General features: G+C 44.5%; 1 protein-coding gene across 7 annotated transcripts in view; it reads left to right on the top strand.

The window, feature by feature from the left end:
• Positions 1 to 7,639, top strand: part of LOC102501614 (zinc finger protein 121) — a 14,652-nt gene extending 7,013 nt beyond the window's left edge. For all 7 annotated transcript variants that reach the window (XM_006161569.3, XM_006161572.3, XM_006161571.3 and 4 more), the window contains 3 exons: positions 1,080 to 1,163; positions 3,244 to 3,320; positions 6,071 to 7,639. In XM_006161569.3, the coding sequence (XP_006161631.1) occupies positions 1,080 to 1,163; positions 3,244 to 3,320; positions 6,071 to 7,378 (1,469 nt within the window). In that variant the 3' untranslated portion in view covers positions 7,379 to 7,639. The remainder of the gene's footprint in view (positions 1 to 1,079; positions 1,164 to 3,243; positions 3,321 to 6,070) is intronic.
• The last annotated feature ends 4,543 nt before the right edge of the window (positions 7,640 to 12,182 follow it).

Genomic DNA, 12,182 nt, shown 5'->3' with positions numbered 1-12,182 from the left:
AGACAGAAAGCAAGAAATCACCCCCTAGAGGGGGATGGCCACGCCGCAATCCTTTCTCCTCCATTCTCCTCTCGGGATCCTGGGCACGCACGCACACGCGCCCGGCGTGAGTTTTAAGCCACCGGGTCCAGGATGTGAACCGCGGTCGACTGTGGGAGTCCAGCGACATAGCCATTATGCTAACTGCTGGTCCCCCGTGACATGCTTTTCAAGCCACTGGTTCTGGGACTCAATATGCAGTCGGCCATGTGGATTTCAGCACCTTAACCTCCACGTCACCTGCTGGTCCAATTTCCTTTCTTTCTTTAGAAATGCAGTTCTTGGGGCTGGCAGGTAGAGTGGTAGTGAAGGGCGCTGGACTCCCACATAGCCTACCACGGTTCAAGTCCTGAACCTGACTGCATGCTCTCTCACTTTGTCTTTTTCTCTCTCCTTCCCTCACTCTGTCCCTCTCTGGTCCAATTTAAATAAATAAATAAAGTTTTTAAAAAGTTATTTTTTTAAAAAAAGAAATGTAGGGTTTTTTAAAGAATATGTTAACTTGGGACCAGCAGTTAGCATAATGGCTATTGTCGTGGGACCCCCATGTAGTCGACTGCAGTTCGAGTCTGGGCCCAGTGGCTTAAACTCAGGCCAGATGCGTGTGCATGTGTGCCCAAGATCCCAAGAGGAGAATGGAGGAGAAGAGATTGCGGTGTGGCCATCCCCCTGGGGGGTGATTTCTCGCTTTCTATCTCTCTGTCTCTGTCTTTCTGGCAATTGCAAGCACCCCGTAGCTAAAACCTCTCAGAAAAAAAATAATAATAAATGAAAAAAAAGAATTATTTTAACTTTATTTATTTATTCATTCATTCATACATACATACATACATACATACCAGAGAGAGAGGAAGTGAAAAAGCAAGCCACCACCACTTACCGACCAAGAAATGTAGTTCTTGTAGTTCTTCCTGGGTGGGTTTGTCATGTGTTACATTAGCTTATTATGCTGGAGCTCAGGTGGCGCAATCGGTTAGCGCGCGGTACTTATACAGCAGTACATTAGCTTATTATGTTGATGCATCTTTTTCTATGTACAGGGAATCACCTGGTCAAACCCAGTCTGATCTCTTGGCTGGAAGAAGAAGAAAAGTTGAGTACTGTGCAGAGAGAAGTTTTTCAAGGTACGTGTTTCTTCTGAATAATGAACTTCCTCAATGAGAAACTTAGTATCTTGTGGAGCAGCAGTTGGCGTGGTGGTTAAGGCACTGGACACTCCCAATGGTCAACCAGGATTCGAGTCCTGTCTCATTTCTAATTTCTAGCTAACTACCTATCACAGTCTGGGTCAATCCGTGGGCATAAGCCAGAGTGACTAGGAGGAGGATGGAGGCAGAGTGTTCCCCATCCCCCAATCAAGAAACAGGAAGTTTAGGAAGGTAACAAGAATAGAAGGTCAGAGAACCCGAGAACGGGGCAGCATCATGGTAGCCAGTGACGATGGGGAGGATCAACATTACCAGCCAGGATCCCACGTGGGTGAATATTCTTGATGACACCTGGGTTGCCTGGTTAACAGTGGTGTGCTCCTGACTGTTGTGGCCCCAAAGAGCACAGTGACAACTGAGGATAGGAGGAACCCAATTACAGGCAGTTAGAAAGAAAACAGCAATGGGACCAGCAGGTGGCGTGATGGTTAAGGTGCTGGACACTCCCACATGGCTGACCAGGGTTCAAGTCCCGAATCTGGTGGCTTGCTTTCTCACTTCCTCTCTCTCTCATTCTCATCCTCTGTCTCTCTCTGCTCAAACTAAAAAATAAATGAATGAATAAATAAAATAAATAATTATTAAAAAAAGAAAGAAAGAAATTTAGTATCTTTACAAAGATAAAGAAGAACCTTTTTATTAGGATATCAGGCAAGTCATGATTTTTTTTAATGTTTTTCTATGCTAAAATGCATCATGACTTTCCAGACAACCCAATAATATCATAGAGACAACAAGAGAGTAGTGCAGGGGTAATGTACCTGTACCCCACAAGGGAAGGTGCCCATTTGTCTTTTGAAACCTCCCTGAATATCCTGGGCATGTGCCTGCCCAGGATCCAGTCTGGCTTGAGGTCAGGGTGGACTGTGTCATGGAGACCCTATTGTGAATACTTCTTTCTCTCTCTCTCTTTCTTTCCCTGATGGAGAATATAAATGCTTTTTTTTTTTTTTTAATTGGACTTAGAAGTTTTAGAGTATCTTGAAATTCCTATAATGCTTTACTCTCACTCTACCAAGACTTTCTTCTGATCTCACAGATGACCTAATCTCTCATTCTTTTAGTTTGCAGTTTTGTTTTGTTAAAGAATTGTTTAAATTCATTTATTTTAATTTGACCAGAGAGAAAGAGAGAGAGAAAGTGAGAAAACAAGGGACCAGCAGTTAGCGTAATGGCTATATCGCTGAACTTCCATGTAGTCAACTGCGGTTCTAGTCCCGGACCCAGTGACTTAAACTCACACCGTGCGCGTGTGCATGCGTGCCCAAGATCCCGAGAGGAGAATGGAGGAGAAGGGATTGTGGCATGGCCATCCCCCTCTAGGGGGTGATTTCTTGCTTTTTGTTTCTCTGTCTCTCTCTGTCTTTCTGGCAAGCACACGTGCCCTATAGCAAAAACCTCTCCAAAAGAAAGAGAAAAAAAAAAAAAAAGAAAGTGAGAAAACAAACCACCAGGTCTGGGACTCAAACCACAGTCAGCCATGCGGGGGGTCAGCACCCTTAACCACTAACCATCTGCCAGTCCCCAAGTTTGCAGGATTTTTGTTTTTGTTTTTGTTTTGAGTTTGCAGTTTTAATGATGCTTTGTCCAGATCTTTCCTACTTTGCTTTCCTGATAATATATTGGGTCATTGGAAAAGTCATGACACATTTTTTGCATAGGAAAATAAAAAATAAAAACTCACGACTTTTCTGACAACCCCGTATTTCTGTTCACCATAAGGTGAACCCAGAACCTTCCCATGTGTTGTACTACAGTTCCACCTGTGGCTCCTAAATTTAATTTTCTCAGGAAAAATTGTTTTAAAAAATTACAAAAGTTTTGACAAAAGTTCTTAAGATTGCCAAACATTATACATGGCCAAACTTCTGAAATGTGTATTTGTTGTATTATTTGAAGCAGCTTAATATGAAAATAAGTACAAATAAGCTTTATAACTTTTAACTAAAGGTTCTGTTCTGCAATCCCTTACTTTTTCTTTTCTGTCTTACTTCAGAATGGCATCTTAAAACCATTGGGTCATCACTTCAACAGGACATTTTTTGGTTAAAAACATTAAATGGAATACAAACGGTAAGGTAAACTAGGGAGACTTCTTACACTCAGAAATTGGGAAATTGGGAATTCCTTTTTTCTTTTTTTTTTTTTTTTTTTTTTGAGAGAGAGAGGTTTTTGCTACGGGGCGCTTGCACTCACCAGAAAGACAGAGACAGAAAGGGAGAAATCACCCCCCAGGGGGATGGCCACGCTGCAGCCCCTTCTCCTCCATTCTCCTCTCGGGATCTTGGGCACGCACGCAAACGCGCCCGGCATGAGTTTTAAGCCACCGAGTCTGGGACTCGAACTGCAGTTGACTACATGGGATTCCAGCGACATAGCCATTACACTAACTGCTGGTCCCTTTTTTTTTTTCCCAAAGAATTATTTATTTAATCTTAATTATTATTTTTTTATTTGACCAGAGAGAGAGGGGGAAAGTAAAAAAGCAAGCCACCAGGTCCAGGACTTGAACTGTAATCAGCCATATGGGAGTCCAGCACCCTTAACCACCACACCACCTACCAGCCCAGGAATTCCATTATAAGAAAACACAGGGCCAGCCTATGGTGTGGTAGTTAAAGTAGGTTGATCCTATATAGCTGACTACATGGTTCGAGTCCCGGACCCAGTGGCTTGAGAAACATGCCGGGCAGATGTGTGTGCATAATCAAAACCCCAAAAGGAAGGAGAAAGGGAGAAGGGATTATGGCATGACTATGTCCCATAAGAGATGCATTCTCATTTCCTCCTTCCTCTCCCAGCAAGTAAGTACACATGCCCTCTGGCAAAACTTTAAAAACAAACTAACAAACAAAAATGGGGCAGTAGATGGCATAATGGTTACATTGCTGGACTCCCACATGGCCAACCAGTTTAAGTCCTGGACCTGGAGACTTGAAACTCACATTGAGTGTATGTGTGAGTGTTTCCAAAATCCCGAGAAGAGGGGAGATTGCGGTGGGCCATCCCCCTTGGGTGAGGACTTCTCACTTTCTATCTCTCTCTGGCTAGCACATGTACTCTATACCAACAATTGCCCTTAAAAAAAACAAACAAGAGGGCTGGCAGGTGGCGTGGTTAAGGGTATCTGGACTCCCACATGGCTGACTGTGGTTTCAGTCCTGGACCTGACAGCTTACTCTCTCACTTTCCCTCCCTCCCTCTCTCTCTCTCTCCCTCTCTCCCCCTCTCCGCCCTCTCTCCCCCTCTCCCTCTCTCCTTCTCTCCTTCTCTCCCTCTCTCCCTCTCCCTCTCCCTCTCCCTCTCCCTCTCCCCCTCCCTCCCTCTCTGATCATTAAAATGGATGGATAAATAAAGTTAAATAAAAAATAATTCTTTAAAACAAATAAACAAGAACTCAGCACAAATGAGAAATACAGTAGAGAAGTACCATTCACTATGCATAATGCCTCCAAAGGGGTCGTCTCACTAAACAAATTCAAAGATATCCTAATTTTAGCCAGAAACTTGGTGTTTCGTAATTCTGACAAGCACACTTTAACTTCTTTAGTAAATTGGTGTTTAGATTTTTTTTTTAACTTTTTATTATTTTTTATTATTATTTTTAGCTTTGCTATAGGGCACATTATGTGCTCACCAGAGAGAGACAGACATAGAGATGGGGAAAGTGAGAAAGAGCGTCCCCAGATCTGGGACTCTAATCCTGGTCATCCGTGCAGGAATCCAGCACCTTAACCACCACACTATCTGCTCATCCAGTATTTAAAGTTTTTTGTTTGTTTGTTTGTTTTTTAGAGGTTTTGACTAGAGGGCACATGCACAGAAAGACAGAGACAGACAGACAGAAAGTAAGAAATTACCCCCTAGGGGGATGGCTATACCACAATCCCTTCTCCATTCTCCTCTCGGGATCTTGGACACACACACACATGTGCCTGGTGTGAGTTTAAGCTACTGGGTCCAGCACTTGAGCCATGGTTTACTACATGGGAGTACAGCAACATAACCATTACGCCAACTGCTTGTCCCGAGTATTTAAAGTTTTTTAATTTCTTGAAAATATTCAGGAATCCTTAAAGTTAGAGCAGATGGCACAGAATTCTCGTAGTAGGCTTCCTTCATTCAACTTGAAAGAAATGCACAGGGCAGGAACAGTATGCATGTTATGTTTTATTTATTAATTTGCTACACAACATGTGTGCTGGCCAGGGGGTGAGAGAGAGAAAATGAGAAATCACCCCAACTGCAGGAGGGATGGTCATACTGCAATCCCAATCCCTTTTCTTCCATTTTCCACTGGTGATTTTGGATGCGTGTATGTGCATGCGCATGCACACACACACACACACACACACACAGTGTGTTTTTCAAGCTTTTGGGTCAAAGACCTGAACCACACAGCCAGCCATGTGGAATCCAGCCACCTTAACCACCATGCCACTGACTGGCCCAGTATATGTGTTATGGTAATGAAAAAAGTAATGATCATTGTTTCTTTCTAAAGATGGATAACATTCTGGGACCAGCAGCTGGCATAATGGCTATGTCTTTGGACTCCCATGTAATTGACTGTGGTTTGAGTCCCAGACCTGGTGGCTTAAATTCACACTGGGCGCATGCACGTGCACGCCCAAGATCTCAAGAATAGAATGGAGGAGAAGGGATTTTAGTGAGCCCCCCCATCCCAGGGGAGGATTTCTCACTTTCTGTCTCTCTGGCGAGTGTATGCACTCTATAGCAAAAACCTCTCCAAAAAAAAGATGGATAATGCTTATTAATAAGTCTGAAAACCTTTTAATCATCAATCATTCCTTCATCAACAGGCAGGAAACCACACTGGAGGGGAACTCTGTAACTGTGAGCAATGTGGAGACATCTTCAGTGAACTCTCCTGCCTTAGGGCACACACAAGCACTCAGAATACAGAGAGCACTTATGAGTGTAATCAGTATGGAGAAAACTTTTTTACTCTGCGCAAGAAACCATCTCCTGAAGAGAAACTGTGTGTATTGAATGAGTGTGAAAAACCCTTTAGCCTAACTCCAAAAACGGTTTACCAGAGAACGTACATGCAAGACACACCCTTTGAGTGCGGTGACTATGGGAAAGACTGCCTTAATCAGTCATCATTTCAAGCACACATGAGAAGTCATAGTGGAGAAAGACTCCCTGAGTGGAAGGAATGTGAGACAGCTTTTGATCACTCCACAAGCTGGGCTGTACCTGTTCAGATGTACACCCTAGAAAAACCCTATGAAAATAAGGAATGTGGAAAAGTCTTTAAATACTCGACTTACGGAAATATTCATATGCAAACTCACAGTGGGGAAAAACCCTATGAATGTAAGGAATGTGGGAAATGCTTTACCGCTTCATCAAGCCTAACTGAACATAAAAGAATTCATACTGGAGAGAAACCTTATGAATGTAAACACTGTGGAAAAGCCTTCACTGGGCGCTCAGGTCTTGCTAAACATGTACGAATACACACTGGAGAAAAGCCCTATGTATGTAAGGAATGTGGGAAAGCCTACAGTTGGCTTTATCTACTAAGTGAACATTTAACAATACATACAGGAGAGAAGCCCTTCGAATGTAAGGTATGTGGAAAGTCCTTTAGAAAGTCTTCATGCCTTAATGATCACTTTCGGATTCACACTGGAATAAAACCTTATAAATGTACAGACTGTGGGAAAGCCTTTTCTGTTTCCTCACGCCTACGTAATCACGTCAGAACTCACACTGGAGAGAAACCCTATGAATGTAAGGAGTGTGGGAAAGCCTTCAGTACATCCTCAGGTCTTATCCAGCATATACGAACTCACACCGGAGAGAAACCCTTTATATGTACAGAGTGTGGGAAAGACTTCCGCGCTTCCTCGCGCCTTATTGAACACATAAGCACTCACACTGGAGAGAAACCATATATATGTAAGGAATGTGGGAAAGCCTTCCGTGCTTCCTCACACCTACATCATCACATGCGAATCCACACTGGAGAGAAACCCTTTCAATGTAAAGAATGTGGGAAAGCCTTCAACCATGCTCGTTCACTTCAAAGACATGAAAGAATTCACATTGTGACAATGTCCCATGAATTTAAAGAATGTGGGAGAGTCATTTCAATTTGATCACAATCCAGTAAGAACTACCACGGAGTCATACAATGTAAGAAACCTAGAAAGCCTTTATTAGTTTCTTGGGTCTTAATAAATATGAGGATCTTGCAATAGAGAAGAACTCTATCAATGTAGCACATTTTATAGAATTCTGCTAAATATGTCAGTGTTCACTTGTGTTCTCACAGTGAAAAAAAAAAAATGAAGGTGAGGAATGTTGGAAAGTCCTAAGTTCTACAGTACATTTCACAATTTTTAATAAACATAAAATGGTTCATAATCAGTAGAAGCTGTGCACGTATGGAATATGGGAATTAGCTTTCCTGTGACCTGAAATCTTGTATACTGATGGAGATACAGCTTTCTGGATGATTCTACAGGTTTACTGTGAACACTTGTGATTCTGCCTTGGTCATTTCTTTCCCCTATAGTAGTGCCACTGCAATCTAGCTACAAACAGTCTAGGTTGCAGACTGGTCAGAAATGGGCTTTCAGAATTCATACTTAAACCTTTTTCTCTTTCTTTCTTTAAGGTTTTTGCCATAGAGTGAGTGCTAGAGAGAGAGGGAGAGCGAGAAGTCACTGCCGAGAGGCTGGCCAAGCTGTAATCCCTTCTCTACTCTCAAGATTTGGGGCACACATGCCTCGTGTGGCTTTTCAAGCCACCAGGTCAGGGATTTGAACAGCAGTTGGTCATATGGTAATCTGTTGCCCTCACCACCATGCCATCTGCTGGCCCATATTTAAGCCTGTTCCAGAAGTGAAGTTTCTCAGGTTGGTTTGTCATTCTCTTAGACATAATCTACCTAGAGTAGCCACACTGACAAGGGGGGGGGGGCGTATAATACAGCTCTAAGTGTTGTTAACAATGTTTGTATTCTTCTAACAACAAATATATTTTCAGATAACAGGTCAGGGTAAAAGAGGTGGGAGAATGGACAAAGCGTGACATCATAGCTAGGTGTATGAGATACTGTGGCTTCACAACCATAGATGGAGAATCATACCCCATACCTGGGGAAAGTGAGAATTCTTGTTATATTAGGCATTGCAGAAGTGGGGTGAGAAATCTACCATTTCTCTTTGGGCTCTAGATGTACTCCCCAGCTTGGCAAAGCAATCATACCACATACCAGAGGAAATCAACCGCTGCAGCAGGTGATATAACAGATGTTCTGGGTTTGTCATTCTCTGGGTGTTACTTTTAAAACAAAAGCATTTGTCAGGACCAGCTGTGTTGCTGGAAACCCATGTGGTCAATCACGGTTCGAGTCCCGGACCCAGTGGCTTAAACTCACGCTGGGTGCATATGTGTGTGTACCCAAGACCCCAAGAGGAAGATGGAGGAGAAGGGATTGTGTCATGACCATCCCGCCAGGGGGTGATTTCTTGCATTCTGTCTCTGTGTCTGTCTCTGCCTTTCTGGCAAGTGCATGTGCCTTATAGCAAAACCCTCTCAAAACAAACATTTGTGAACGTGTCTGGTCAAAATAACAAGTATTAGCAAAAATTTAGAGGAAGTGAAACCACTGTATATTTTCTGGTGAGAATATGACATGGCGCAGCCCCCTTGCAAAAAAGCCTCAAAATCTCATTGTTCATCAAAATGTTAAACATGTACACTAGTTACTAACTGACCCAGCAATTCCACTCATCAATGTATACCCAGGAGAAATAAAAACATGTAGACACAAAAAGCTGTAGACACCAGGGCCAGCAGGTGGCATGGTGGCTAAGGGCGCTGGACTCCCACATGGCTGACCATGGTTTGAGTCTTGGGCCTGGAAGCTAGCTTTCTCGCAACCCGCCCCCCACGCGCTCTCTCTCTCTCTCTGGGCAAATTTAAATAAATTTAAAGCCATAAAAAATAAGTAAAAAGGTGTAGACGTCAGGGGGCAGCAGAAATTTACCAGTCTTCCCCTAAGAAATTTATCAATCTTCACCAAAAAATGCGCACACTGAACCTCTCCGTGCCCCACTCAGCGAATGCCGCCCGATGGCAGTTGGGTGAGGAGGACGCCGGCGCCCATACAGGGCAGAGAGGTCACCTGGAGGCTTTAAGGACAGCGCACGGTCCCCGGAGGAAAAGGCCCGCTTCTCCCGAGGCCCACAACCCACCACCCGGACTGGCCCCTTGGAGGCAGCGGCCCAAGCACGAACGCGAACCTGGGCAGGCCCTCGACGCTGACCCAAGCAACACACAGGAGAAAGCGCGGTCGGGCCCCTACACCTCCGCTTCCGGCTTCCGCAGCGTGATTAGCATAAGGGGCGGGGCCTCAGAGCCTGCCGGAGGCGGAGTTGTGGGTGGGCGTTGCCGGCTGCAGCTACTTCTGACCCAGACCTGAGTTTCCTGCTTTGCTCCCGCGTGCAGGAGGGACCTCAGCCCAAACCTGGCAGTCGGTATGTGTCACATTCATTGTCTTTCTCACCTGTGCAATTTGCAACTTTTTTTCTTTTTTTGTAGTTTCTGCTACAGGGTGCGTGCGTTGGCCAGAGAGACCCAGAGAGAGAGAGACAGTGAGAAACCATCCCTTAAGTAGGGATGGCCGTGCTGCCATCCCTTCTCCAGTCTCCTCTTGGGATTTGGGGCACGAACACACACGTGCCCCAAATGATATTCGAGCTGCCAAATCCAGGAATCAAACCGTGGTGGGCCCTGTGGAAGTTCACTGTCTTAACTACATCACCTGCTGGCCCCCATAAGGTTTTTGGTTTGGAGGGGTTTGTTTGTTTGTTTAGAAGTTTTTACTATAGGGCACGTGGGCTCGCCAGAAAGACAGAGAGACAGAGACTGAAAGAGAAATCACTCGCCCGGGGGGACGGCCACACCACAATCTCTTCTCCTCCATTCTCCTCTCGGGATCTTGGGCACGCACACACACGTGCCCGGCGTGAGTTTAAGCCACAGGGCCGAAACTCCAACCATGGTCGTCCACGTGGGAGTCCAATGAAATAGCCATTACCGCTAACTGCTGGTCCCTTTATTTATTTATTTATTTATTTATTTATTTATTTTATTTTTATTTTGACTAGAGAAGGACAGACGAAGAGGGAGGGGGAGAGAGAAAGAAAGTGAGAAAGCAAGCCACCAGGTCCAAGTCTCATGGTGGACCAGTGCCCTTAAACATCACACCACCTGCCAGCTCCAAGGTGGTTGTTGTTTTGTGTTTTTTTTAAATAAATTATTGGGACCAGCAGTTGGCGTTATGGCTATGTTGCCGGACCCAGTGACTTTAGCTCACACCGGGCACGTGTGCGTGCGTGCCCGAGATCCTGAGAGAATGGAGGAGAAGGGATTGCGGCATGGCCATCCCCCCGGGAAGTGACTTCTCGCTTTCTGTCTCTCTGTCTCTCTCTCTTTATGATGAGTGCATGTGCCCTATGCTAAAAGCTTCTCAAAAAAAAAAAAAAAAAGTCATGATATATTAAAAGAAAGAAAGAAAATCAGGCAGGGTACATGTGTATATGCGTGCGTGTCCAAAATCCCAAGAGGAGAAGGAATTGTAGAATGGCCATCCCCCCAGGGGATGATTTCTTACTTTCCCTCTCTCTGTCTCTCTCTGTCTCTTCATAGCAAGCGCACAGCCCTATGGCAGAAATCTAAAAACAAAACAATAAGTTGACTGGCTCCCACATGGCTGACTGCAGAGTTCAATTCTCAGACCTAGAGGCTTGAAGCTTATTGCCAGGTATGTGTGTATGCATGCTCAAAACCCCAAGGAGACGGGAAAAGGAGGGACATGCCGGGATTTAAATCACAGATGTAAGTTATTGTACAGCTGGTACAGTAGATCCTCAATTATGAGATTTTTTTTCCACATCTATTCTTTATTTTAAAGAATTATTTATGTGATTTTATTATTATCATTTTTCAATTTGACCAGAGAGAGAGACAAAAAGAGGGAAAGTGAAAAAGTAAGACATCAGGTCCAGGACTTGAACCATGGTCGACCATGTGGGAGTCCAGCCCCTCAACCTCCACACCACCTGCCCCCACATTTATTTTGTACAGAGAGTGAAGTATGCAAATATTGCCCATTTTCGTTCATTCTTGTGTAATGAAAATATCATTTGCTTGACAAATCAGGTGCTGTGCTGCCATCTGCTGGAATCCAATAATATTGCACCCTCTCTAGCAGTTGCCTTTGAAACAGCCTTCAAACCATCTTGTTTGTTTTGTTTTAAAAGCGGTTTGGGGGACCAGCAGATGGCGTAGCAGTTACATCACTGGACTCCCATATGACCAAAATCTTCTTTTTTTTCAAAGAGTTTTTTTTTTTTTTTTTTTTGGAGAGATTTTCACTGTAGGGCGCGTGCGCTCGCCAGACAGACAGAGAGAGACATAGAGACAGAAAGCGAGAAATCACCCCCCAGGGGGGATGGCCACACCACAATCCCTTCTTCCTCCATTCTCCTCTCGGGATCTTGGGCACACACGCACACGTGCCCGGCGTGAGTTTTAAGCCACCGGGTCCAGGACACGAACCGCGGTCGACTACGTGGGAGTCCAGCGACATAGCCATTACGCCAACTGCTGGTTCCCATCAAAGAGATTTTTCATGGGTGTTGGTTAAGCGACTGGACTCCCACATGACTGACCACGGTTGAGGTCCTAGACCTGGTGGCTTGCTTTCTCACTTTCCCTTTCTCTCTCTGTTACTCTCTGTTCAAGTTGAAAATAATAACAAATAGGGGACCAGAAGTTGGTATAATGGCTGTCGCTGGACTCCCATGTAGTCAACTGCGATTTGAGTCCCAGAACCAGTGGTTTAAGCTCACGCCAGGTGCATGTGCATGTGTGCCCAAGATCCAGCGA

The sequence above is a fragment of the Tupaia chinensis genome, unplaced genomic scaffold, assembly GCF_000334495.1.
Source record: "Tupaia chinensis unplaced genomic scaffold, TupChi_1.0 Scaffold138665_1, whole genome shotgun sequence".
NCBI classification, from domain to species: domain Eukaryota; kingdom Metazoa; phylum Chordata; class Mammalia; order Scandentia; family Tupaiidae; genus Tupaia; species Tupaia belangeri.
The sequence above is the reverse complement of the archived record's forward strand: the minus strand, read 5'-3'. Positions and strand labels throughout refer to the sequence as shown.